General features: G+C 54.6%; 3 protein-coding genes and 1 non-coding gene across 5 annotated transcripts in view; all 4 read left to right on the forward strand.

Annotated features, from left to right (window-relative positions):
• Positions 1-937: 937 nt before the first annotated feature.
• On the forward strand, positions 938-12,073 carry EDC4 (enhancer of mRNA decapping 4). 2 transcript variants are annotated; one of them, XM_025268895.3, is made up of 29 exons: positions 938-1,225; positions 3,531-3,687; positions 4,074-4,185; positions 4,487-4,586; positions 4,856-5,045; positions 5,152-5,299; positions 5,389-5,493; positions 5,808-5,917; positions 5,995-6,078; positions 6,171-6,266; positions 6,363-6,465; positions 6,577-6,757; positions 6,852-6,924; positions 7,023-7,114; positions 7,178-7,377; positions 7,465-7,580; positions 7,668-7,818; positions 8,140-8,573; positions 8,667-8,771; positions 8,854-9,006; positions 9,091-9,127; positions 9,265-9,442; positions 9,549-9,704; positions 9,807-9,922; positions 10,001-10,166; positions 10,253-10,439; positions 10,531-10,750; positions 11,118-11,281; positions 11,520-12,073. In XM_025268895.3, exons 1-29 carry the CDS (start codon positions 1,141-1,143, stop codon positions 11,710-11,712), a joined length of 4,212 nt encoding a protein of 1,403 aa, XP_025124680.1. In that variant the 5' UTR covers positions 938-1,140; the 3' UTR covers positions 11,713-12,073. The 2 variants fall into 2 exon arrangements, with proteins under 2 accessions (XP_025124680.1, XP_006072056.1); XM_006071994.4 differs by having other exon boundaries at positions 7,190-7,377.
• Positions 12,074-12,120: 47 nt separating this feature from the next.
• NRN1L (neuritin 1 like) lies at positions 12,121-14,763 on the forward strand. Its single transcript, XM_006071995.3, has 3 exons — positions 12,121-12,535; positions 13,230-13,362; positions 13,473-14,763. Exons 1-3 carry the CDS (start codon positions 12,268-12,270, stop codon positions 13,756-13,758), a joined length of 687 nt encoding a protein of 228 aa, XP_006072057.2. The 5' UTR covers positions 12,121-12,267; the 3' UTR covers positions 13,759-14,763.
• A 2,539-nt stretch (positions 14,764-17,302) lies between these two features.
• On the forward strand, positions 17,303-17,384 carry TRNAS-AGA. Its single transcript has one exon. It is a non-coding gene; the product is annotated as a tRNA-Ser (tRNA).
• Positions 17,385-18,198: 814 nt separating this feature from the next.
• The window catches only part of PSKH1 (protein serine kinase H1), a 43,365-nt gene continuing 40,780 nt past the window's right edge, over positions 18,199-20,783 (forward strand). The window contains exon 1 of the mRNA XM_006071993.4: positions 18,199-18,352. The gene's annotated coding sequence lies outside the window, so the exon portion shown is untranslated. The remainder of the gene's footprint in view (positions 18,353-20,783) is intronic.

The following is a 20,783-nucleotide window of genomic DNA, read 5'->3' on the forward strand; positions in this document are numbered from 1 at the left end:
TCAGACCCCCACTGGTAGCCTAGCTATGCTGGGCACTGGGCTGGATGGTGTGCTGTTTGAAATAACAGCATACTCAGGAGGTTTCAGTGGGACTAGTTTCTTGGCTGCTCTGTATTTGGGGGATAGAGGTTGGGGAGAGGTAGAAACCTGCTGCCTCTTAAACCACCCTGTATAAAATTTGCAATACAGCTTTTCCATGTACCTGTGCCTGAAATGTCTGCAATAAAGAAGTGTTTGTAAACCATGGTTTCTTTCTTTTTGCCTGATGGTGCGAGGTCATGCAGAGGGATGCTGAGAGACATTAGGGAACAAGGTGATGTTTGTGGTGAGACCATGTCTGCCCTTGCAGTTCCTGGGTCCATGAATTAACAGGTCCCTTCAGACCTTCCCAGGTGGCTCAGTGGTAAAGAATCCGCCTGCCAATGCAGGTAGATGCAGGAGACAGGTTTGATCCCTGGGTCTAGAAGATCCCCTGGAGAAGGGAATGGCAACCCACTCCAGAATTCTTGCCTGGGAAATCCCATGGACAGAGGAGCCTGGCAGGCTATAGCCCATGGCGTCGCAGAGTCGGGCGCGACAGCAGGCTCGCCCGCTCAGGCCTTGGGTTACACTGACCCACTTCACAAAGTAGAAACCTAAATTTTTGCCAATTCAACTTGTTCTGGGGTATGTAAGAGATTTGGCTTAGGCAACAGAGTTGACCCGGTCTAGGCCCATCATGAGTCCATGCTTTGGGAGTGGACATGGACTAGGCGGGTTATTCTGAAGCAAGTAGGGTTTGGAGCGGTCCAGAAGGTGGACATTTGCTCTGCCTCAGCCCCAAGGAACTCTCCCCACCCTACTAGCGCAGGGGCGGGCTTCTGGAGGGGCGAAGCGTCCTCCTCACGAGCCCGGAACCTTTCTTCTCCGCCCGGCTCAGGTTCCGGGAGCTGAAGCTCGGGCGGGCCGGAAGTGGAGGCGGTTGGTGGGGTTGGCGGGGCTCAGGGACGCAGCGCGGGCGGCGGTTTGTGAGCTTCGGGTGGGTCGAGTATAGTGACCGGCGTCCCGCTGTTTGGCCCTGGCGGGGTTGTGCCCGGCTGGACGGTGCGCGGCGGCAGTGAAACGAACGCGGCGCGGACTCAGGCGCCGGCGACTGGGCCCATGGCCTCCTCTTGCGCGAGCATCGACATAGAGGACGCCACGCAGCACCTGCGGGATATCCTCAAGCTGGACCGGCCGGCGGGAGGTGAGCCGGGACAGTGGGGGTGGGCCCCCATGAGCGGGCAGAAGGGCGGCGCGGGCCTTGGCTGCCTTCATGGCCCTGGGGTCCCTCAGGACCAGCTCCGCATCCTTCCATCTGGTAAGGGCAGACGAGGGTCGGAGGGTCGGAGGGGTGTGCTTACCCAAGTGCGCAGACCCCATGATGCGATCCTTCCCCATCCCGGAGCCGTGCCGCTCTGCCCTGTCCTTCAGCATCTCGGCTGAAGGTGAGGGCTCTTCTCTGAATCCGCAAAGCCCACCAGATGTCCTGGCAGCAACGTCTCGAGTGTTCCTGGAACTGGCCCGGGTTCCCTACCCTTTTACCATAGTTCACAGGGCTAATCTGGGCTCTGTACACCGAGTTCTGGGTCTTGAACTAGGCGCTGTGCTGAGCACCAAAGCAACTCGCCTTTCCTTCTGGAATGCAGACTCTAGGCCTGCAATTTTAAGACTGATTTTCTGGAGGTAGATGATCAACCAGTTCCCGTGTGCTCTCTGGGATTAAGGCAAATCACAGATTGCACAGTGCTGATTGGATCAGGCTGCAAACATTTGCAAGCGGTAGTTAATCTCCATTCATTTCTAATTTACCTGGGTTTGCAGTGGTACTGCCAAAGCTCCTCCTGCCCTCAGTGAGCTCCTAGGCCACAGAGTTAATGAGGTGTAATATAATGTTCTTCTCATTGAGAGAGAGAAGTGTTTTGGTTCTATGAGGAGGATGGAGTGGGTGGGGTAGGGGCTGGTCAATGCCTGAGAACAGCTGAGAGAAGAGCAGTATTTAGGCCAGGTCTTGTAATAGGGAGAGAGACTGGGGTGTCAGGAAAGACCTTCTACAGAGAGGAAATAGCATGTGTGAATGTACCAAAGTTTCATGGCAGATTCAGAGACCCGTGGAAAGTTGTAGTGGTCGAGAGACTGGCTGGTGATGGTGGTATGGATGTGCAGCACCCAGAGCTGAGGACTGTGTTTCCTCAGACCCTGTTGTTAAACCTGCTGAAAAGCCCAAACTGGCCCCTTTTGGACACAGGCAGGGGTCCCCACTGCTGGGTTCAGCTAACCTCTAATCTCTGAGAAAATCCACCTGCTGCCTGAAACCCCTTTCCCCAGGCCTAGAGTGTGTGCTCCCGTTACTCTTGGGCTTGGCGTGGCCCTCTCATGCTTCTTAACTGCCACAAAGGTTTGATGGAGCCTGGCATGGGTAACATGTAGCTTGTTTGCCCTCATACTAGCCTCCCTGGAAGGGAGAGTGGTCACCTTACCTCTTAGCATCACTCACTCTGATGCAAGTGAGGTGGCTTGTAGTTTTTCCTCTTAGATTGAAACTTGATTCCCCTGTTTGCCAAGTAGTACTTGCTTGTCTCCTCTTACTGGAGGACAATGTGAGATCCCAGGCTGTTTTGTGACTAGAAACTTGCCAGATTCCTGAATATGAAGCACTAGTCTCCTTGCCACCTGGGAGTTTTGGAGTAGTGTTTGAGCCTATGAGACTGCTTGAAATACAGCTAATGGTAAAACCAATGGTAAACAACTGAAATGCTATCTGTCCTACTCATACACTCTACCCCATAATTTCTCTCCTCTTTGGCCAGCTCCTTCACGTCCATAGTGGTTTCTTCTGAGCCCATGTCTTTGTGAGGCAGTCTCCTTCCTTTCTTTCTTCCACATCTTAATCATGTCTTTCCATGCCTTAGGAGGTCATCCTCTCTTCCCCAGTGCCTCCACTACTTTGGTCCAGGTCCTGATATCTCTCACCTGGATTCTAAACTATCCTACATGTCACTTTAGAACAGTCAGTCCTCTGGCCATAGCAGATCATGTTACCTTCCCATTCAAAACTCTTCTGTGGCTCTCATTACCACAGGGAAAATCAAAACACCCCAACCTCATTCCTGAGACCTCTGCAGCCTTGTTTTCCCTCCATCCTTCCCATGTTTGTGTTCCAGCCACACTACTACTGTAAAGTCTGTCCTGACTATTTCTCTGCCCTTCTTCAAGTACACAGAGTCCTTCTGTACTGACCCAGGCCTAAATATTAACTGGTCACAGAGGGTTCTTGATGACTTACACCCCTCCCCCAGGTAGAAGAGCCTCATGCTCATCCTTGGTCCTAGCATACATTGGGTTCACCGTCAGTGCTTATAGAATGAATTGAACAAAGGGCCCTCCTCCCCACTGACGTGCCTTGTTGAGTGTTCCTAGAGCACCTCATGATTCTTGAATGGAACCCTGCAGAAGGAGAGGCCAGTGGGCAGGTGGAACAAACTCGTCAGAGTGGCCCTTTCTGCCCCTAGGCCCCAGTGCAGAGAACCAACGATCATCTAATGCCTACAATGGAGATCTCAATGGGCTCCTGGTCCCAGACCCCCTCTGCTCAGGTGACAGTGCTTCAACAAACAAGCCTGGTCTCCGAGCCATGCCACCTATTAACCTGCAGGAAAAGCAGGTCATGTGAGTGTCTGGGAGATGGTAGTGGTGGTGATGGGGTCTTTGAGGTATTTGCTAACTAAAGGCATAAGGTGGGGGAAGAGGGTCCGGCAGTCTCTGCTGCTTCCCCGCAAGACAGCCTGGGGTAGAATGCTTCACTTGGATGAGGGCCACAGACAAGGGCTTGGCCTCAATCTGAAATTTGGGCTCCTGGTTTAGCATGAAAGTAGAACCATTCCCAAGGAGGGAGGTGAGCAAGAGAAGCTATGGATTTCGGGACCAGTGAATCAGGCAGATCAGGGCATCTGGGGCTTGACACTTTCACCAGAGTGGCTGCATCTTCTCCCCTCAACCCTGCCCATTGAGACTTTGGGTGAACAAGAGTCATGCTTGTGCACCCTTCCCTTCAGCTGCCTCTTAGGAGACGACAGTTCCACTGGCATTGGAATTTTGGCCAAGGAGGTGGAGATTGTGGCCAGCAGTGACTCTAGCATCTCGAGCAAGGCACGGGGGAGCAACAAGGTGGGCACCAAGATGTTGTGGCATGTATAATGGCTGGGGCACAGTTAGGCTGTCCCTCCCTTATTCCATGCTGCCAGTTCCTATGGGGACTATCCTAACAGACAGATAGTGTACCCCAGTCTCAGGAAGCCAGTGTTGGCTGCCAAGTCTTTGTGGGAATCTGACCCTAAGAGTTGTGACTGGGTGGCTGGGCTTGCACATACGGCCTCTCCTGTCCCCAGGCATGCTGGGGGCTACTTCAGCTCCAGGAAAGGCGCCGCAGCCCTTGACTTCTGTGACCTTCCTCACTCTCGGTTCTCAGGTGAAAATTCAGCCTGTCGCCAAGTATGACTGGGAGCAGAAATACTACTATGGCAACTTGATTGCTGTGTCCAACTCTTTCTTGGCCTATGCTATTCGGGGTGAGTAGGAGCAGTACAGAGGAGGAACATGTTCTGCTTGAAGCCCCAGAGGGGAAGCTCTGCGGTCGTCGGGTCACTCAGCCCCCTCAGACTGTAGAGGTGTGATGGCAGGCTCGTCTGCAATGCCCCCAGCTCTGCCCAGCCCTCTGGAGCCCAGTGAGAAAACTGAGCCTCAGACCAGTAATGGCAGAGAGGCAGGCAAGGGCAGGGCCTCTCTGTTGCCACCTGGTCCTGAGTTTATTCACGGCCTACCACTCTCCTGATTCCAGCTGCCAACAACGGCTCAGCAATGGTGCGAGTGATCAGTGTCAGCACTTCAGAGCGGACCCTGCTCAAAGGCTTCACAGGCAGCGTGGCTGATCTGGCCTTTGCACACCTCAATTCCCCACAGCTGGCCTGCCTGGATGAGGCAGGCAACCTGTTTGTATGGCGCTTGGCCCTGATTAATGGCAAAATTCAGTATCCTTTCCCAGGGTGGGATGGGGGACTGGAGAAAAGTGGGTGGAGCTGGGTCTGCCAGACGCACCGCATCATCCCTCCGACTAGCCCTTAACACCCTGCTCAGAGAGGAGATCTTGGTCCACATCCGCCAGCCAGAGGGCACTCCGCTGAACCACTTCCGCAGGATCATCTGGTGCCCCTTCATCCCCGAAGAGAGTGAGGACTGCTGTGAGGAGGGCAGCCCAACGGTGGCCCTGTTGCATGAGGACCGGGTGAGGGGGCTGGGCCTGGGGGGACAGGAAGGGGCTGAGTAGCAGTGGGGTAGTCATGGGCTGAGCGCTCACCTCCCGGTACCTGCCAGGCTGAGGTGTGGGACCTGGACATGCTCCGTACCAACCACAGCACCTGGCCCGTGGATGTCAGCCAGATCAAGCAGGGCTTCATCGTGGTAAAAGGCCACAGCACAGTAAGCCTGCCCTCTCGCCCCACCCCACTGTGTCCCTCGTCTATTCTCTGGACCCACAGCTGCCCAGACAGCTTTTCAGCACTCTGCCCATGGGACCTCTGAGCACAGAGTGACCCCTCTCCTGTGGTGCTCACACCTGACCTGGCTATACCCCCCTGGATCTGGGCTTCTCCACAGGGGTCCATTCAGTCAGTCTTTCAAACACACATGCAGATCCACTGTGGGTCAGCCTAGCTCACTTCCATCCTCACCTGAGAAGGACTTGCTCCCACCTCTAGTTGGTGGCAAAGCAAGGCTTTTTGGGTTCTTCTCAGTGCTTGAGTGAAGGGGCCCTCTCACCTGATGGGACTGTCCTGGCTACTGCAAGTCATGATGGCTTCGTCAAGTTCTGGCAGATCTACATTGAGGGACAGGATGAGCCACGGTAAGGCAGAGCCTGAGGGACTGGGCTCCCCTAGGTAGGGGATCAGATCACCCACTCGGGCCCCTCATTTACCGCAGGTGTTTACATGAGTGGAAGCCTCATGATGGGCGGCCCCTCTCCTGCCTCCTGTTCTGTGACAACCACAAGAAACAGGATCCTGAGTGAGTGAGTGGGTAGGCTGGAGGGTGGTGGGCTGGACCTTGGGCTACTATAAAGGGCCCCGCCAGCCACTCAGTGCCTTGCTGCTTTGCAGGGTCCCTTTCTGGAGATTCCTCATTACTGGCGCTGACCAGAATCGGGAGCTGAAGATGTGGTGCACGGTGTCCTGGACCTGCCTGCAGACCATTCGGTAAGCAGGGGCTGTGGGGCTGGGCAGGGGCAGGCTTGGTGATATAGGTCCTTCCCATCCTAAGTCTCATTTATCCTGCCTCATCCCCCCATCCAGCTTCTCCCCAGATATCTTCAGCCCAGTGAGTGTGCCCCCCAGCCTCAAGGTTTGCCTGGACCTCTCAGCGGAATACCTGATCCTCAGTGATGTACAGCGGAAGGTGGGCTGCAGTGGGAGCAGAGTGGGTAGCATCAGGGGGATGAAGGTGTGTGTGGCTCATCTGGGGCCTCCCTAGCCCCTGAACTCAGCTGTGACCTTGCCACCTGTGCAGGTCCTCTACGTGATGGAACTGCTGCAGAACCAGGAGGAGGGCCGGGCCTGCTTCAGCTCCATCTCTGAGTTCCTTCTCACCCACCCTGTCCTGAGCTTCGGTATCCAGGTTGTGAGTCGCTGCCGGCTGCGGCACACAGAGGTGCTGCCTGCCGAGGAGGAGAATGACAGCCTTGGGGCCGGTGAGCTGCTCAGGGTCAGGGGTCTGTGTTGGGAGGTAGGGGAGTGCTAAGGTACAGAGTGTCAGGGGCTTAGTCATCCACGTTGTCCTTATAGATGGGACCCATGGAGCAGGTGCAATGGAGTCTGCAGCCGGTGTGCTTATCAAGCTCTTTTGTGTGCACACTAAGTAAGTGTATTGGGAAGGGGGGCTGCCTGTTCCCAGTCAGTGCCCCTCCCTACCGTCCTGCCTCTGACTGTCATTTTCTTTCTCTGCTCATCCTGCAGGGCATTACAGGACGTCCAGATCCGCTTTCAGCCGCAGCTGAACCCTGACGTTGTGGCCCCACTCCCCTCGCACTCTACCCATGAAGACTTTGGTGAGTTAGGGGTGAGAGGGAAGTGGGTTTTGACCAGGGTGTGAGATCTGACTCAAGTGGCAGCCTTCCCCACAGCATTTGGAGAGTCTCGGCCGGAGCTGGGCTCAGAGGGCCTGGGATCAGCCACTCATGGCTCCCAGCCTGACCTCCGACGTATCGTGGAGTTACCTGCACCAGCTGACTTCCTCAGTCTGAGCAGTGAGACCAAGCCCAAGCTGATGACACCTGACGCCTTCATGACGCCTAGCGCCTCCCTGCAGCAGGTGTGCTTGGGAGGAGTGGGCTTTGAGGAAGGTGGTACCTGGGGATGCTCTCCACAGCCACAGCCCTAATTCTCCGTGTTTCCCCAGATCGCTGCATCTCCCAGCAGCAGCAGCAGCAGCAGCAGTAGCAGCAGCAGCAGCTCCTCTCTCACAGCCGTGTCTGCCATGAGCAGTACTTCGGCCGTGGACCCCTCCTTGCCCAGGTGAAGTGAGGGGCAGAGAGAGGGGCAGGGGCTGGTGCCAGGTGGCACCAGGCTTTGTCTACTTATACTTCATCCTCCTGCCACCAGGCCACCTGAGGAGCTGACCTTGAGCCCCAAGCTACAGCTGGATGGCAGTCTGGCCATGAGCAGCAGCAGCCTGCAGGCAAGCCCACGTGGGCTCCTGCCCGGCCTGCTCCCAGGTCCGGCCGACAAACTGACTCCTAAAGGGTCTGGTCAGGTGCGTGTGTGGGTGTGTGAAGTGCAGGGTGGCAGGCGTGTGAGGGTGGGGAGGTTGGGGGCGATCTCCCAGTTTCCTGTGTGCTGGTCCTACTCTGCCTCAGATAGCTCATGTTTCCCCTGAGGGTATCTTAGCCCCCGGTGTCCCTGGTGAGCAGCCCCTCAGCCTCTCTTTCCCCCTCCTCTTCTGACTGTGACCATTTATGACTTGCGTCCCCATCCCCCGTGCCCCATCTCTTATCACTGCACACACCAGTGCATCATCTCCATACTTGTTTTAGCCCTACCTCCCACCATTTAAGTCTTATCTTGGCCCCCTCAGGTGCCTACTGCTGCCTCTGCACTCGCCCTGGAGCTGCAGGAAGTGGAACCCCTGGGGCTGCCTCAGGCTTCCCCCAGCCGCACCCGCTCCCCCGATGTTATCTCCTCAGCCTCCACTGCCTTGTCCCAGGACATCCCTGAGATTGCATCTGAGGCACTGTCCCGTGGCTTTGGCGCCTCTGCTCCTGAGGGCCTGGAGCCAGACAGCATGGCCTCAGCGGCCTCGGCGCTCCACCTGTTGTCTCCACGGCCCCGGCCAGGGCCCGAGCTCGGCCCCCAGCTTAGCCTGGATGGGGTCCCTGGGGATGGGGATCGGCATAGTACCCCTTCCCTCCTGGAGGCAGCCTTGACCCAGGAGGCCACGGCCCCTGACAGTCAGGTCTGGCCTACAGCTCCAGACATCACTCGTGAGACCTGCAGCAGCCTGGCAGAGAGGTGAGGAGCTTGGAGGGTAGGTGGGGGGAGTGTGCCAATGGTAGGGGCTTCAGGTAGAGTCATCCACCACTGACTTGGCTTGGCCCTCCCCAGCCCCCGGAATGGCCTCCAGGAAAAGCACAAGAGCCTGGCCTTCCATCGACCACCTTATCACCTGCTGCAGCAACACGACAGCCAGGACGCCAGTGCCGAGCAAAGGTAGGCATCACCCTGCACATTCCTCTCCCGGGAGGGCCAGCCAGTGGGCAAGTGCCTATCTCTCTCCTTCCTCTTCCCCCAGTGACCATGATGACGAGGTGGCCAGCCTCGCCTCTGCTGCAGGGAACTTTGGCACCAAAGTGCCCACTCCACGTCTTCCAGCCAAGGACTGGAAGACCAAAGGATCCCCTCGGGCCTCACCCAAGCTCAAGAGAAAGGGCAAAAAGGATGATGGGTAGGAGGGGTCCTGGGGCCAGGGAGGGGGTGGTCTTCAGGCTGCCTGCGTGACATGGCCTGAGGTGCTTCTCACCTATGGCAGGGATTCATCCTTGGGATCCCGGCTCACAGAGCACCAGGTGAGTGAGCAGAGAGAGTCCCTTTCTGCTTCTGGGACTCCTGCCTGTGGGAGTGGGGGAGGTGGCCAGACCTTCCCCTGGTCTGATGTGGGGGATGAGCAGGGCAGGCATCAGGTGACTTGTGGTATTACTGGCAGGTGGCAGAAACCCCTGAGGACTGGCCAGCACTGATCTGGCAGCAGCAGAGAGAGCTGGCACAGCTGCGGCACAGCCAAGAAGAGCTGCTGCAGCGCCTGTGCGCCCAGCTTGAAGGCCTGCAGAGCACCGTCACAGGCCACGTGGAGCGAGCCCTGGAGTCAAGGCACGAGCAGGAGCGTATCCTTGGGGGCAAGGGCACAGCTGGGACAGGGATGCACCCATGTTCTCCGCCCAGGACAGGATGTGGGACCTCCTCCGGGTCTGTTCCTTAGCAACAGCACAGAGCGGCGACTGGAGCGGGCCCTGGCCGAGGGGCAGCAGCGGGGTGGGCAGCTGCAGGAGCAGCTGACACAGCAGCTATCCCAGGCACTGTCTTCAGCGGTGGCAGGGCGGCTGGAGCGCAGCATACGAGACGAGATCAAGAAGACAGTTCCTCCATGTGAGTTTCACATGGAGATTTCTGGGCAGGCCAGATTCGAAGGGCCGTCTCCCTGTCAAGCCTCGTCTCATGGCTCGACCCCTCCCTCCTTCCCTGTCCCAGGTGTCTCCCGGAGTCTGGAGCCCGTGGCTGGCCAGCTCAGCAACTCGGTGGCCACCAAACTCACAGCTGTGGAGAGTAGCATGAAAGAGAACATCTCTAAGCTGCTCAAGTCCAAGGTGCTGTAGGGCCCAAAATGAGGGAAGTGGGTGGTGGGCATGAGCTCAAGACTCAACTCATCCCCTCCTCCACCCCAGAACTTGACAGATGCCATTGCCCGAGCAGCTGCAGACACATTACAGGGGCCAATGCAGGCTGCCTACCGGGAAGCCTTCCAGAGTGTGGTCCTGCCCGCCTTCGAGAAGAGCTGCCAGGCCATGTTCCAGCAGATCAATGATAGCTTCCGACTGGGCACACAGGAGTGTGAGTGGGGTCTTCTGCCTCAGGGAGGGAGAGGCCATCCTCTTTTCCCCATTGTCCCTCTCATGGCTCCCATGGTCACTTTTCAGACTTGCAGCAGTTGGAGAGCCACATGAAGAGCCGCAAGGCACGAGAGCAGGAGGCACGGGAGCCTGTGCTGGCCCAGCTGCGGGGCCTGGTCAGCACCCTGCAGGGGGCCACGGAGCAGATGGCGGCCACTGTGTCTGGCAGCGTTCGGGCTGAGGTGCAGCACCAGCTGCACGTGGCCGTGGGCAGGTGGGTGGCCTGGGCACAGAGCTAGGTGGTGGGTGTGGAAAGGGCCAGACCCAACCGCATATTGACCTCGTCTCCCTCACTTGCCTCGTAGCCTGCAGGAGGCGATTCTAGCACAGGTACAGCGCATCGTGAAGGGCGAGGTGAGTGTGGCTCTCAAGGAGCAGCAGGCCGCCGTCACCTCTAGCATCATGCAGGCCATGCGCTCAGCCGCCGGCACACCTGTCCCCGCTGCCCACCTCGACTGCCAAGCCCAGCAAGCCCATATCCTGCAGCTGCTGCAGCAGGGCCACCTCAATCAGGCCTTCCAGCAGGTAAGCCAGGCACTGGGCCCAGGTAGAGGCCAGTGTTTCCTGACAAGACCCACGCTCCCCATCAGACTTCGGGTGGTCTGGCAGCAGACTTTTCTTGGTTCTCTTTGCCTCCAGGCCATTTCCCTTGCTTTTCCCTCTGCCTGGACCCTGGATCCCTTTATTTCTACCTCAGTCCATCTTGCTTTGTCACTACCCTTCTCAGAAATCTTTCCTGATCCTCTAGAGTAACAGCAGCCCTTCAGTGCTCTCTGGGCCCCTGAGCAACTCCCTCAGGATGCCCTACTCTGCAGTCATCCTCTCCCAGGCCACCTAGCCAGACAAGCAGGCATTCCATCTTGACATCAGCTATAAACTCTTCTCTACTCAGGCCCTGACAGCTGCCGACCTGAACCTGGTGCTATACGTGTGTGAAACAGTGGACCCAGGCCAGGTTTTTGGGCAGCCACCTTGCCCCCTCTCCCAGCCTGTACTCCTTTCTCTCATCCAGCAACTGGCCTCTGATCTTGGCACTCGAACTGACCTCAAGCTCAGGTGAGTGGGAATAGTCGGGGACTAGAGCTGGGGTGAAGGTGGGTGAGTACTTCAAAGCAGAGACTCCCACTCCTACCTGACTCCCCTTCCTAGTGTTCTCCACCAGTCCCCTCTGCCCCCACCCATCTCAGGCTTTGAGACCTCCATTGTCAGCAGCCCCTCTGGGCCTCATAGCCACCAGGGGGCGTTCTCCTCTGCTGGAGGCCACCTGTAGTCAGTCTTTTTCCTCCATCCCCAGCTACCTGGAAGAGGCTGTAATGCACCTGGACCACAGTGACCCCATCACTCGGGACCACATGGGCTCCGTCATGGCTCAGGTGCGCCAGAAGCTCTTCCAGTTCCTGCAGGCGGAGCCACACAACTCACTTGGCAAAGCAGCCCGGCGTCTCAGCCTCATGCTGCACGGCCTTATGACCCCCAGCCTCCCTTAGCTAAGCCTGCTTTGTCCAGGATGAGGTGGCACTGAAGGCCAACAGACAGGCTTAGGCCAAAGTAGGGTCATACCTGCCCGTTACCTGCTCAGGCTCCCACCTTTGGAGAGTTTTACGGGGATAGCACTGGCTGTGGTCTGCAGGCTGGGGTAGCCAGCAGGTGTAGGCTGGGCCCAGGGTGGGTATTGTGCCTTCTTGGGTTCTGCCATGCCTGGAGCATAACCCCCGAGATTATGACACCACTTAAGTTGAATTTTCCATGTTCCTTTTTACCTTCGATTTGGGTCTTTTTGTTTTTGAAAAAACATTGAGAAATTCAAGTAAATGTTTTTGGAATAAAATGGAGTATGTGTGTGCTTTTCATGTGTCTTTGGTGTGATTTTGATAACTGCCCTCTCTTAACCTGCCCCCTCTCTTCTCCCTATGCGGAGCTCTGTCTAGGCAAACCCATCCCAGGGGGCCTGGACACCACCCTCATCTGCCCAGCTACTCTCCCAGATCTCTCCTCTCCATCTCCAAGGCAAGGGCCCCCCGGGGTCAGCTCAGCACCCCACTATGCTCCTGGTTCTCCTCTCTGGAGTCCCTCCCTCCTCTTTTGCCTATTGGAACTGGGGTGGGGCTTCTGGGTGGCTGAGCCCCGCCCCCCATCCAATCACAGTGCCTCCTCCCGGAGGCTGGGCCGAAGGGCTGCCCTCCAAGCTGCTAGCCCTGTTAGTAGGCTCCCAGCTGGGGATGATGCGCTGCTGCTGCTGCTGCTGCTGTCACCACCGGCAACCGCCCTGTGCGCTGGGGCTGCTGCTGCTGCTGCTGCTGCCGCCCCTCGGTGAGTGCCCAGACCCATACTGTCCACACGCCCTCCCCACAGGCTGGGTGTAGGCTGTGTGGGAGCTGAGGCACAGCCTTCCTGAGTGCCGAGAGCCAGGGTGGAGAGGTGAAAGGGCTCCAGGGAGGGAAGAATGTGACCCAGTGACTGAAAGATGTAAAGTGAGGGGTGTGAACTGAACCCTAGTTTCAGAGGGAAGAACCCCCAAATTCCACAGTCTGATAAGCAGAGGCTTAACCTCTTGTGGGACTCCCAGACCAACCCTGGGATCTCTGAGGTCCTCTCCTAGGCTCGGGCCTGGATCTCAACCCCCTCTATCCTGACCCATTGGGAAACACCTGTGTTCAGGGAGGTGTCTAGGCTACAGAGAAACTGGCTTTTGCCAGGGGCCCTGTCCCCATTACCCATGTCCATCCTCCTTCAATTGGACCGTTCTCACCTGACCTGGGGCCCAGAACTTGGAGAAAGCCAACCCCTGGGATGAGACTTCTCCCACGCCCACCTATCCTGTCTGGGTTCTCCTAGAAGGGGGTGGTGGCAGGTGGTCCCCAGGTGTGCCCCTTGGTTCCCTGGGGTGCCCCCTTCACGCTGAGTCACGTCCCCAGAAAGCTCCCTGGTAAACAAGCCTCTGAGAGTTGGGGGGTTGAGGGTGCACTGCCTCATCCTATCAATTAGTCTCCACCCCCACCCGCAGTCCCTGTATCTCCCCTGGCAGCAGCTGCAGCGGGCCCAGGCCGCTGTGACACCATATACCAGGGCTTTGCTGAGTGTCTCATCCGCTTGGGAGACGGCATGGGCCACGGAGGCGAACTGGAGACTGTCTGCAGGTATGGGCAGGTGCAAGGGCAACATCACCCTTGGGATCTGAGCCTTTTCCCTCCCATCCCAAAGCCCCCCCCTGCCCCACCTAATTCCCCTAACCCCATACCCTTAACAGGTCTTGGAATGACTTCCACACTTGTGCCTCGAGAGTCCTATTGGGCTGCCCGGAGGAGGCAGCCGCCGTGTGGGAGTCACTACAGCAAGAAGCTCGCCGGGCCCCACACCCAGATAACTTGCACACTCTCTGTGGCACCCCTGTGCGCCTTCAGGAGCGCGGGGTGGGCCCAGAGACCAACCAGGAAACCCTGCGGGCAACAGCGCCGGCGCCCACCCCGGCCCCCATGCCCCCGCTGCTGGCAGCTGCTCTGGCGCTGGCCTGCCTCCTGGGGCCCCTGGCCTAGCCAGTCCAGTTGGGTAGTGATGCCCCCGCCTCCAGCCCTGCTCTGGTGGCTGCTGTCAGCCTCCTCAGAGCACACTTGGCTTTCATAAAAGGTATTTATATTTGTACTAAGTTCCTTCCTTCCTTTCTGCTGAGGCCCGCTTGGCTGGGGTTGAGGCCTCCAGAAACTGATCCCCAAGATGACATGGGCGGGGCCAAAGGCTGCCACAGGGGACTCAGTCTTTCTCCTCACAAACACTCATTTCCCAGGGGCAAGGCAGAGCTTTCCACTGCCAGCAGGTTCCAAGAGTTCTGCCCCGGAATCTCTCTCTCCGTTCTCCCAGGCTGGCACTCCTACCTTCCTGCCCCTCCTGCACTGGCCTGTAGGGGCCTCGTGAGGTGGTAGAACGTCCCCATCCCCACCCCCAGCCAGTCCACCCCTCTCCCAACTTCCAGGCTCCTGACCATCTCACCTCATGCTCCCTCTGCTGAACTACCCCCTTAGCCTTCAAGACAAAGCTCAGATTAAGTACCCTTTCTTCTCCTTCTCTGGGGTCATGGTTCATCTGAGGGGAACCTGTTCCAGAAGATGGGGAACCCCTGTTGGAGTCGACACTCAAGTCTCTGAGGTGACCGGGAACGGCAGAAACTGGGTCACAATGAGGGTTCTTCTGGCCTCTGCTCTGCACAAGCTTGTTCTCTGAGAAGAGGTGTGCTGCATGAGGTCAGAGAAATCCCGGAGGACTTTCTGGACACACAGATGAATGTGCCATGTGTGAGGAGCCCCTGTTCTTCATGGTGGAGAAGAAGAGCAAGAATCAGCATGAGCACAATCCTGAGGGAAGAAGAAGGCCTCGGAGAGGGGGAGACCCTCTACCATCCCTCTCAGGACCCTCTACCAAGTTTACCCCACACGACTTGAGTGAACACTGCCATGGCCTCCTCATTGGCTTCTACTCTCTCTCACTCCCTCTACTTTATTCTCCATTGAAAAACTGATCCCGATATTAAACTCCTTTTCATTGTCTGCAAGGCCCTATGTAAGTCAGCTGTGTGTCTATGTAGGATTGTTTATTCAGTCTCCTGAGTAACTCGCAGTCTATAGTAGCACAGAGGAATGATCTACCTGCTCAGTCCTTGGGGTAAGGGGAGGTTTCAGAGAAGGAGCATGATAGAGAGTGATAGGTGGTAAAGATGCCAGAGTGACAAATGGTGGAGGAGAAGTGGCGCTGAGCTGGAGAGGGCTTTACAAGAGGGGCCCAAGGAATCAGCTGGGAGGGGAGGACGGGTGGGAGTCCAGAACTTGTCAGGCCAGGTTTGCACTAAAGCGCGTGCTGAGGGGTTGTTGGCCCTAGGACAGAATCAGGCCTGGTAGGACCCTTGCTTAGGCTCCAAGGTGACAGGAGCCTCCAGGGACCTCCACTCTACTTCATCCAGAGGAGCCCTACTTCAGCAAGGCTTCCCAAACACCCTCTCATTCCAGTTAGCTAAGATGCCTCAATTAACTCACTCTGCCCTGTCTTTGCTCCTGTATTTCCTTCACCTGTACTTTTATCCCCACTTCGCTCTCCCAACCATTCCTTACCCATCTTCTCACCTAAAGGAGAAAGTTCAAGTCAAAAACCACCTGCTGACCACCAGTATCTTCTGGAAGGACACGCCAGACTTTTATTCCTCTGGATCTTTATACATCTATTCTCTGTGCTCAGAATACCCTTCCTTATTTTCTCCTGGCAAACTCCTACTTGTTGTTCAGTATCCCCTCCTCCCTATCCCTGAATCCAGGCTGAATCAGAAGCCTCCTTCAGGTCCACACAGCTCCCGGGCTTTCTTCTGCCTCAGTACTGATAGCCCTGGCTCACTGGCTTGTTATTGCCTGGGTCTAGGTCAGAATTCCCCACCGTGGATTCCCCAGGGGTCCTCTTTGTGTCTCCAGCACCCAACATAGGGGTGGGTATAAAGAATGCACTTGTGGGACTGTGTGGAATGAAAAACAGAATCGCTAAAACCTGCATAGGAAATGTTACCGTCGGCAAGAGCTTGGCCTAAGAATGACTTCAGTATGGAGGGTATGTCTTCTTTGGGCTATTAACCTGAGCATACTATTGGGACGGATGGTGCTGGGGCTCCAAACCCCAAAAATCTTCCCAGAGCTACTCGAGGTGGGTGGCCAGGAGCAGCCTGCTTCCAGGAGCAGGGGCTCTGTAGTGCTGGCCAGCCGTCAAGGGGATTACCATCCTCCTGCTGTGACCTACTTTCCCCTGGTTTTTGCTCCCTAAGTCCCTGCTCTTCCCTGGAATTGAGTGACCTGGAGTGTATGCATGGGGTTGGGGGTGGGGACAGAATCTGCTCTCTGGCCAGGGGCTTAAGAGCTTTGTGTGTTTTATCCCAGAGCTAGAGGGAAGGGGTGGGCTGATGGCCAACTGGACTGGGTCCTAGACACAGCTGCCCAGGGCAGAGGATCATGGTAATGGTGCTTCTCACATGTGCAGCTCTGCAGACATGGAATAGCTATTGTTCAGGAGAAAATCTGGGGGCTAGATATCCTGAGCCCAGTTCCCCTTGCCTCAACATACCTCTTTATCTCAGGGCTCTGGAGTTCTTCACCAGAGCCCAGCACCTGCCCACAGCTTGCTCGATAAATATCTGTTGAATTAATTTACTGAATTTCTGTAAAACAGAGGTGTGGATTTCTAAACCCCATCAACCTTGGAATTCTATATTATTTTCTATCCTCACAATAACTGTGGGGGTCAGGATTTTTATCCCCATTATACAAATAAGACACATGAGGCTAGAGCTTCCCCTGCTAGTCCAGGGGTTGGGAATCTACCTGCCAATGCAGGGGACACAGGTTCAACCACTGGTCCAGGAGGATCCCACATATCACCGGGCCACAACTACTGAGCCCACATGCCTAAGAGCCTTTGCTCTGCAACAAGAGAAACCACTGCAGTAAGAAGCCTGTACACCACCACAAAGAATAGCCCCCATTTGCTGCAACTAGAGAAAGCCCAAGCACAGCAACAAAAACCCAGTTCAGACTAAATAAATAAATCTTTTAAAAAGGAAAACAAACAAACCAACATGGGGTTTAGGGAGAGGAAGATATCTTCCTTAAGTTCATGCAACTGTGGAAGTGTCAGAGCTGGGATATAATTCCGTTTGTTTGGCCCCTAAGTTCATTCCTTGAAGCATAACACTAGACATATGGAAATAATTTTTAATGTTTATTTGTTTATTTATTTTGGCCAAGCAGCTTGCAGGGAATCTTAGTTCCCCAACCAGGTATCAAACCTGTGCCCCCTGCAGTGAAAACACAGAGTCTTTACCACTGGACCACCAGGGAAGTCCCTAAAAGTTTTATTTTTTAATCTTTTATGAAGCCCTAGTACATAAAACAGACCATGATGTTTTATGGTGTTAATATATGTTCAGGTTTAAAGTATAAGATTAATTTACACAAAGACAATTCCATGTATGAAATAAGGGTTCAATAAAAATTTTAATAAACAGACAGAAATGAGGAAGATGTATGGAGATTACACTCCTTTTAATAGCTGAAAGTAGTCGTGGCCGAGTGGTTAAGGCGATGGACTAGAAATCCATTGGGGTTTCCCCGCGCAGGTTCAAATCCTGCCGACTACGGTATCTTTCCCTTATGATGATTCCTATTGGGGCATAGCCAGTTTAGGAAGAATGCTATTTATTGCCTTGGTTCTTTTCCAATCTTGCTCTTTATGGTTGCCCGGTGAAAAGTTCCACATTGCACCCCAACAGTAATGGTAAAAATATTATTTTAAAAGGGGGTTAAAACCCCTTTATTGAGACATCTATTAACATTTTCTGCTCTCTACCCCCAATTGAGTTGATTGTAAAGTAGATAATTCTAATCCTATAGAATCGTTAATGGTAACTTTTTTTTCTTTAATCTACTTGCTTTATAGGATATATCAATACTTAAATTCAGTCAAAATAACATTTAAAACGGACAAAAAAAAAAAAAAAAACAACTGTTACTCTGTAGTTGGCCCCAAACTAATTTCACCGATTCTCAAGTTAACTACTTCCAACTCCGCTGTGATGGGGGTCAAATTCAACACATCTGAGTGCCTGAATTATTTTAACGGCAGTTTAAAAAAATACAGATTATTTAATTACATGTAGACCGATCCTTTGCGGAGTTCCAGAGACACTTCCAGAAACCTCTTAAAATGCACTACGTCCCCAACCTCGCACTATAAAGCGCCCTCCACGTGAACCAGGATCTTGGAACTTTCCCCCTACTACCCATGGTGCCTGCCCAAACCTAGAGTCAAGATACCTGGAGATACAGAGACACTCCCTCCGGGAAATGAGAACGACCCTGTACTTAAGACGTTGATTGGCAGGACAGGCTTGGAGCGCAACCAACCGCGTAGCGGGCTCTCCCGAGCCCGCCTCCGCCCCGCCCCGTGGGCGGCTGGGATTTGTTTTGGCGTCAAGTGCGCGCTGTGATGACGCCACGACGCTGACGCCTGAGGATGGCGGCGGCGGTGGTGGCCGTGGCTATACCCGCGGCCCGGAGAGGGTCAGCCCAGTCTCTCAGACGCCGAAGAGCCCGCCGCCCGCGCGAGGTGAGGCGGCCCAGCTCAGGGCGACGGCCCCATGGGCGGGAGGGGCTGACGAGCTGCAGCTCCGGTCGCTTTCTGAAGCACTGGGCCCATCCCTGCCCAGCCCGGAGCCCTCGGCCCATGCCCGAGGTCCTCGGCCCATGCAAGCTGCGCCGGGGCCTACGGGACTGCGGAACAGGCCAGGCTATGGCTGCTTGGGGTCCCCAGTGTCTACGGCTTAACTGGCTTTGAACATGCTGCTGTGCTGAGTATCCCGTCTCAGGGCCAGGTGGACGTGGTCAGCTGATCTGCTTGCTGGCCAACCAGTCGGTGTTGATCAGGGTGAACTAACCTGGTTGTCTTCACTGCCTTCTCGTGTCTGGCACCTACTCCACACCTCCTCCTTTGCGACTGAACGCCAGCGCTGGGGGACAGCTGGTCGCTTCCTTGTTCAGGCTGGGGAAGAGCACACCCAAGTCGAGCCGGGTCGCTTGCTTTGCAAACCAGTTATCCCTCTGCTTTTATAAGGGGAAATCCTGCTCCCCACGTTCACTCCCTCTCCTTGAAGCTGTGAAGTGCTAATTCCCACTTGAAAATCTGAATAAGTCCTTTCATTGCCCAAAACGGGCTTCTTGGTATCTAGAGGATAAAGGCCAAGCCTAAAGCAAGATGTTCAGGTCTCTTCATAATCTGGTAGAGGCATAACCCCGAGGTCAACACCTGGGCCCTTCTGTCTCCTGTTTACCGTTTCGTGTTGGAAGTATGTGAATCTGCCCTTAACTTCATGTTTTAATACACTTTTGCTTTAAATATGCAATTTTCTCACTTTACAGTTCTCTTCTTTTCCCCCACCAGTATGGAGATTTTACATCTGTCCCTTAAAATCCACCTTAGATTTAATTTCCTTGGAAACGCCTCCCTTCACACATAACTGTTGACTCCTCTGTACTTCAGTTTATGTGACTACTTTTGGAATTTATTGTGTTGTGTCATCTGATGGTTGGCCTGGGGACTGTGTCTTCTGCCTGCATCTCAGTGTCTGGCTCTGCTGGCACAGAAGCTAACTTGGCTGTGATAGGTTGCTGATTTAAGAATGCATACAAATCCAGCTATGCCCCTGAGCACGTATCAGGGGCCACGACCTGTGATGAGCACAGCAAATGTGTATGTCCTGTTTGCACATGCACATTTATGCATGTGATAGATGGTGTAGCCTTGGCAGCCTTGATGGTCTGAAGTCTCCTGGGGTGGTTTTTCACAATACAAACTCAAGAGTTTCATTCTCTGAGATTTTTATTCAGGGTATCTGGAACCTGGTAGGAATCTGTATTTAAAAAAAAACCAAAAACTTCCCTGGAGAGTCCCATGGACTTCCCATGGACTTACCTCCATGTGGTAGTCCAGTGGCTAACTAAGACTTTGCTCACAATACAGGGGGCCCAGGTTTGATCCCTGGTCAGGGAACTAGATTCCCACATGTCACAACTAAGAGTTCGCATGTTTAAGCTGAGAGTTCAAATTCTGTAACTAAAGATCCTGCATGCTGCAACGAAGATTGAAGATCCTGTGTGCCTCAGCTAAGACTCTGTTGGCATAGCCAAAAAATATCTCAAAAAGCAAAAACCTCCTCTGATGACTTTACTGGTCTCTTTGTTTGAAGATCTTTGTCATCACACCAGGAAACGGTTGCATCTTTGTCCAGTGGGAAGGGCTAGCTGTGCCTTGTGGCACACACAACTGTTGCAGTCTCATTGTCTGTATCTTGGGGATGCAGGAAGATTTGGTGGTTAGAAGTATGGGCTTTGGCGTAAGAAAAAATTAGGTTCAGTTCTTGACTTTGATGATATCTTGAGGTTCTTTGAGTCCTAGTTTGCTCATCCCATAATAGGAGTAATCACACCTACTTTATGTGGTTGGAGAGAGGAGTGAGAGTGCATTTAAGATGCTTGCTCAGTCATGTCTGACTCTTTGTGACCCCATGGACTGTATAGCCTGCCAGACTCCTCTGTCCACAGTATTTCCCAGGCAAGAATACTGGAGAGTGGTTTGCCATTCCCTTCTCCAGGGGATCTTCCCAACCCAGGGATTGAACCCCGGTCTCCTGCACTGCAGGCGTATTCTTTACCATCTGAGCCACCAGGGAAGCCCTTATATAAGAGGCTTAGCATGCTTGGAACTCAGGAAATGAAAGCCACTGTTATTACTAATGGCTATTCTTCCCAGAGTTATCCCTTATCAAAAGGGGATCTCATCTTAGTAAGCCTGTTTGCTCTGCAGATGGAGACTTGTGTAGGAAGCTACCTTATGTTATACATTTCGTTGAGATAATTTCTAGTCATCCAGGAAAGCTTTGGCAAAACTGTGCCTCTACTGAGGGCAGTTGCAGTTGGCTGTTCCCCTAGAAGACATTTGGATTGCTGACTCATAGGAGGGCGGGCTTGCTAACTCAGTATGT

Source organism: Bubalus bubalis, chromosome 18 (assembly GCF_019923935.1).
Source record: "Bubalus bubalis isolate 160015118507 breed Murrah chromosome 18, NDDB_SH_1, whole genome shotgun sequence".
In the NCBI taxonomy this organism is placed as follows: domain Eukaryota; kingdom Metazoa; phylum Chordata; class Mammalia; order Artiodactyla; family Bovidae; genus Bubalus; species Bubalus bubalis.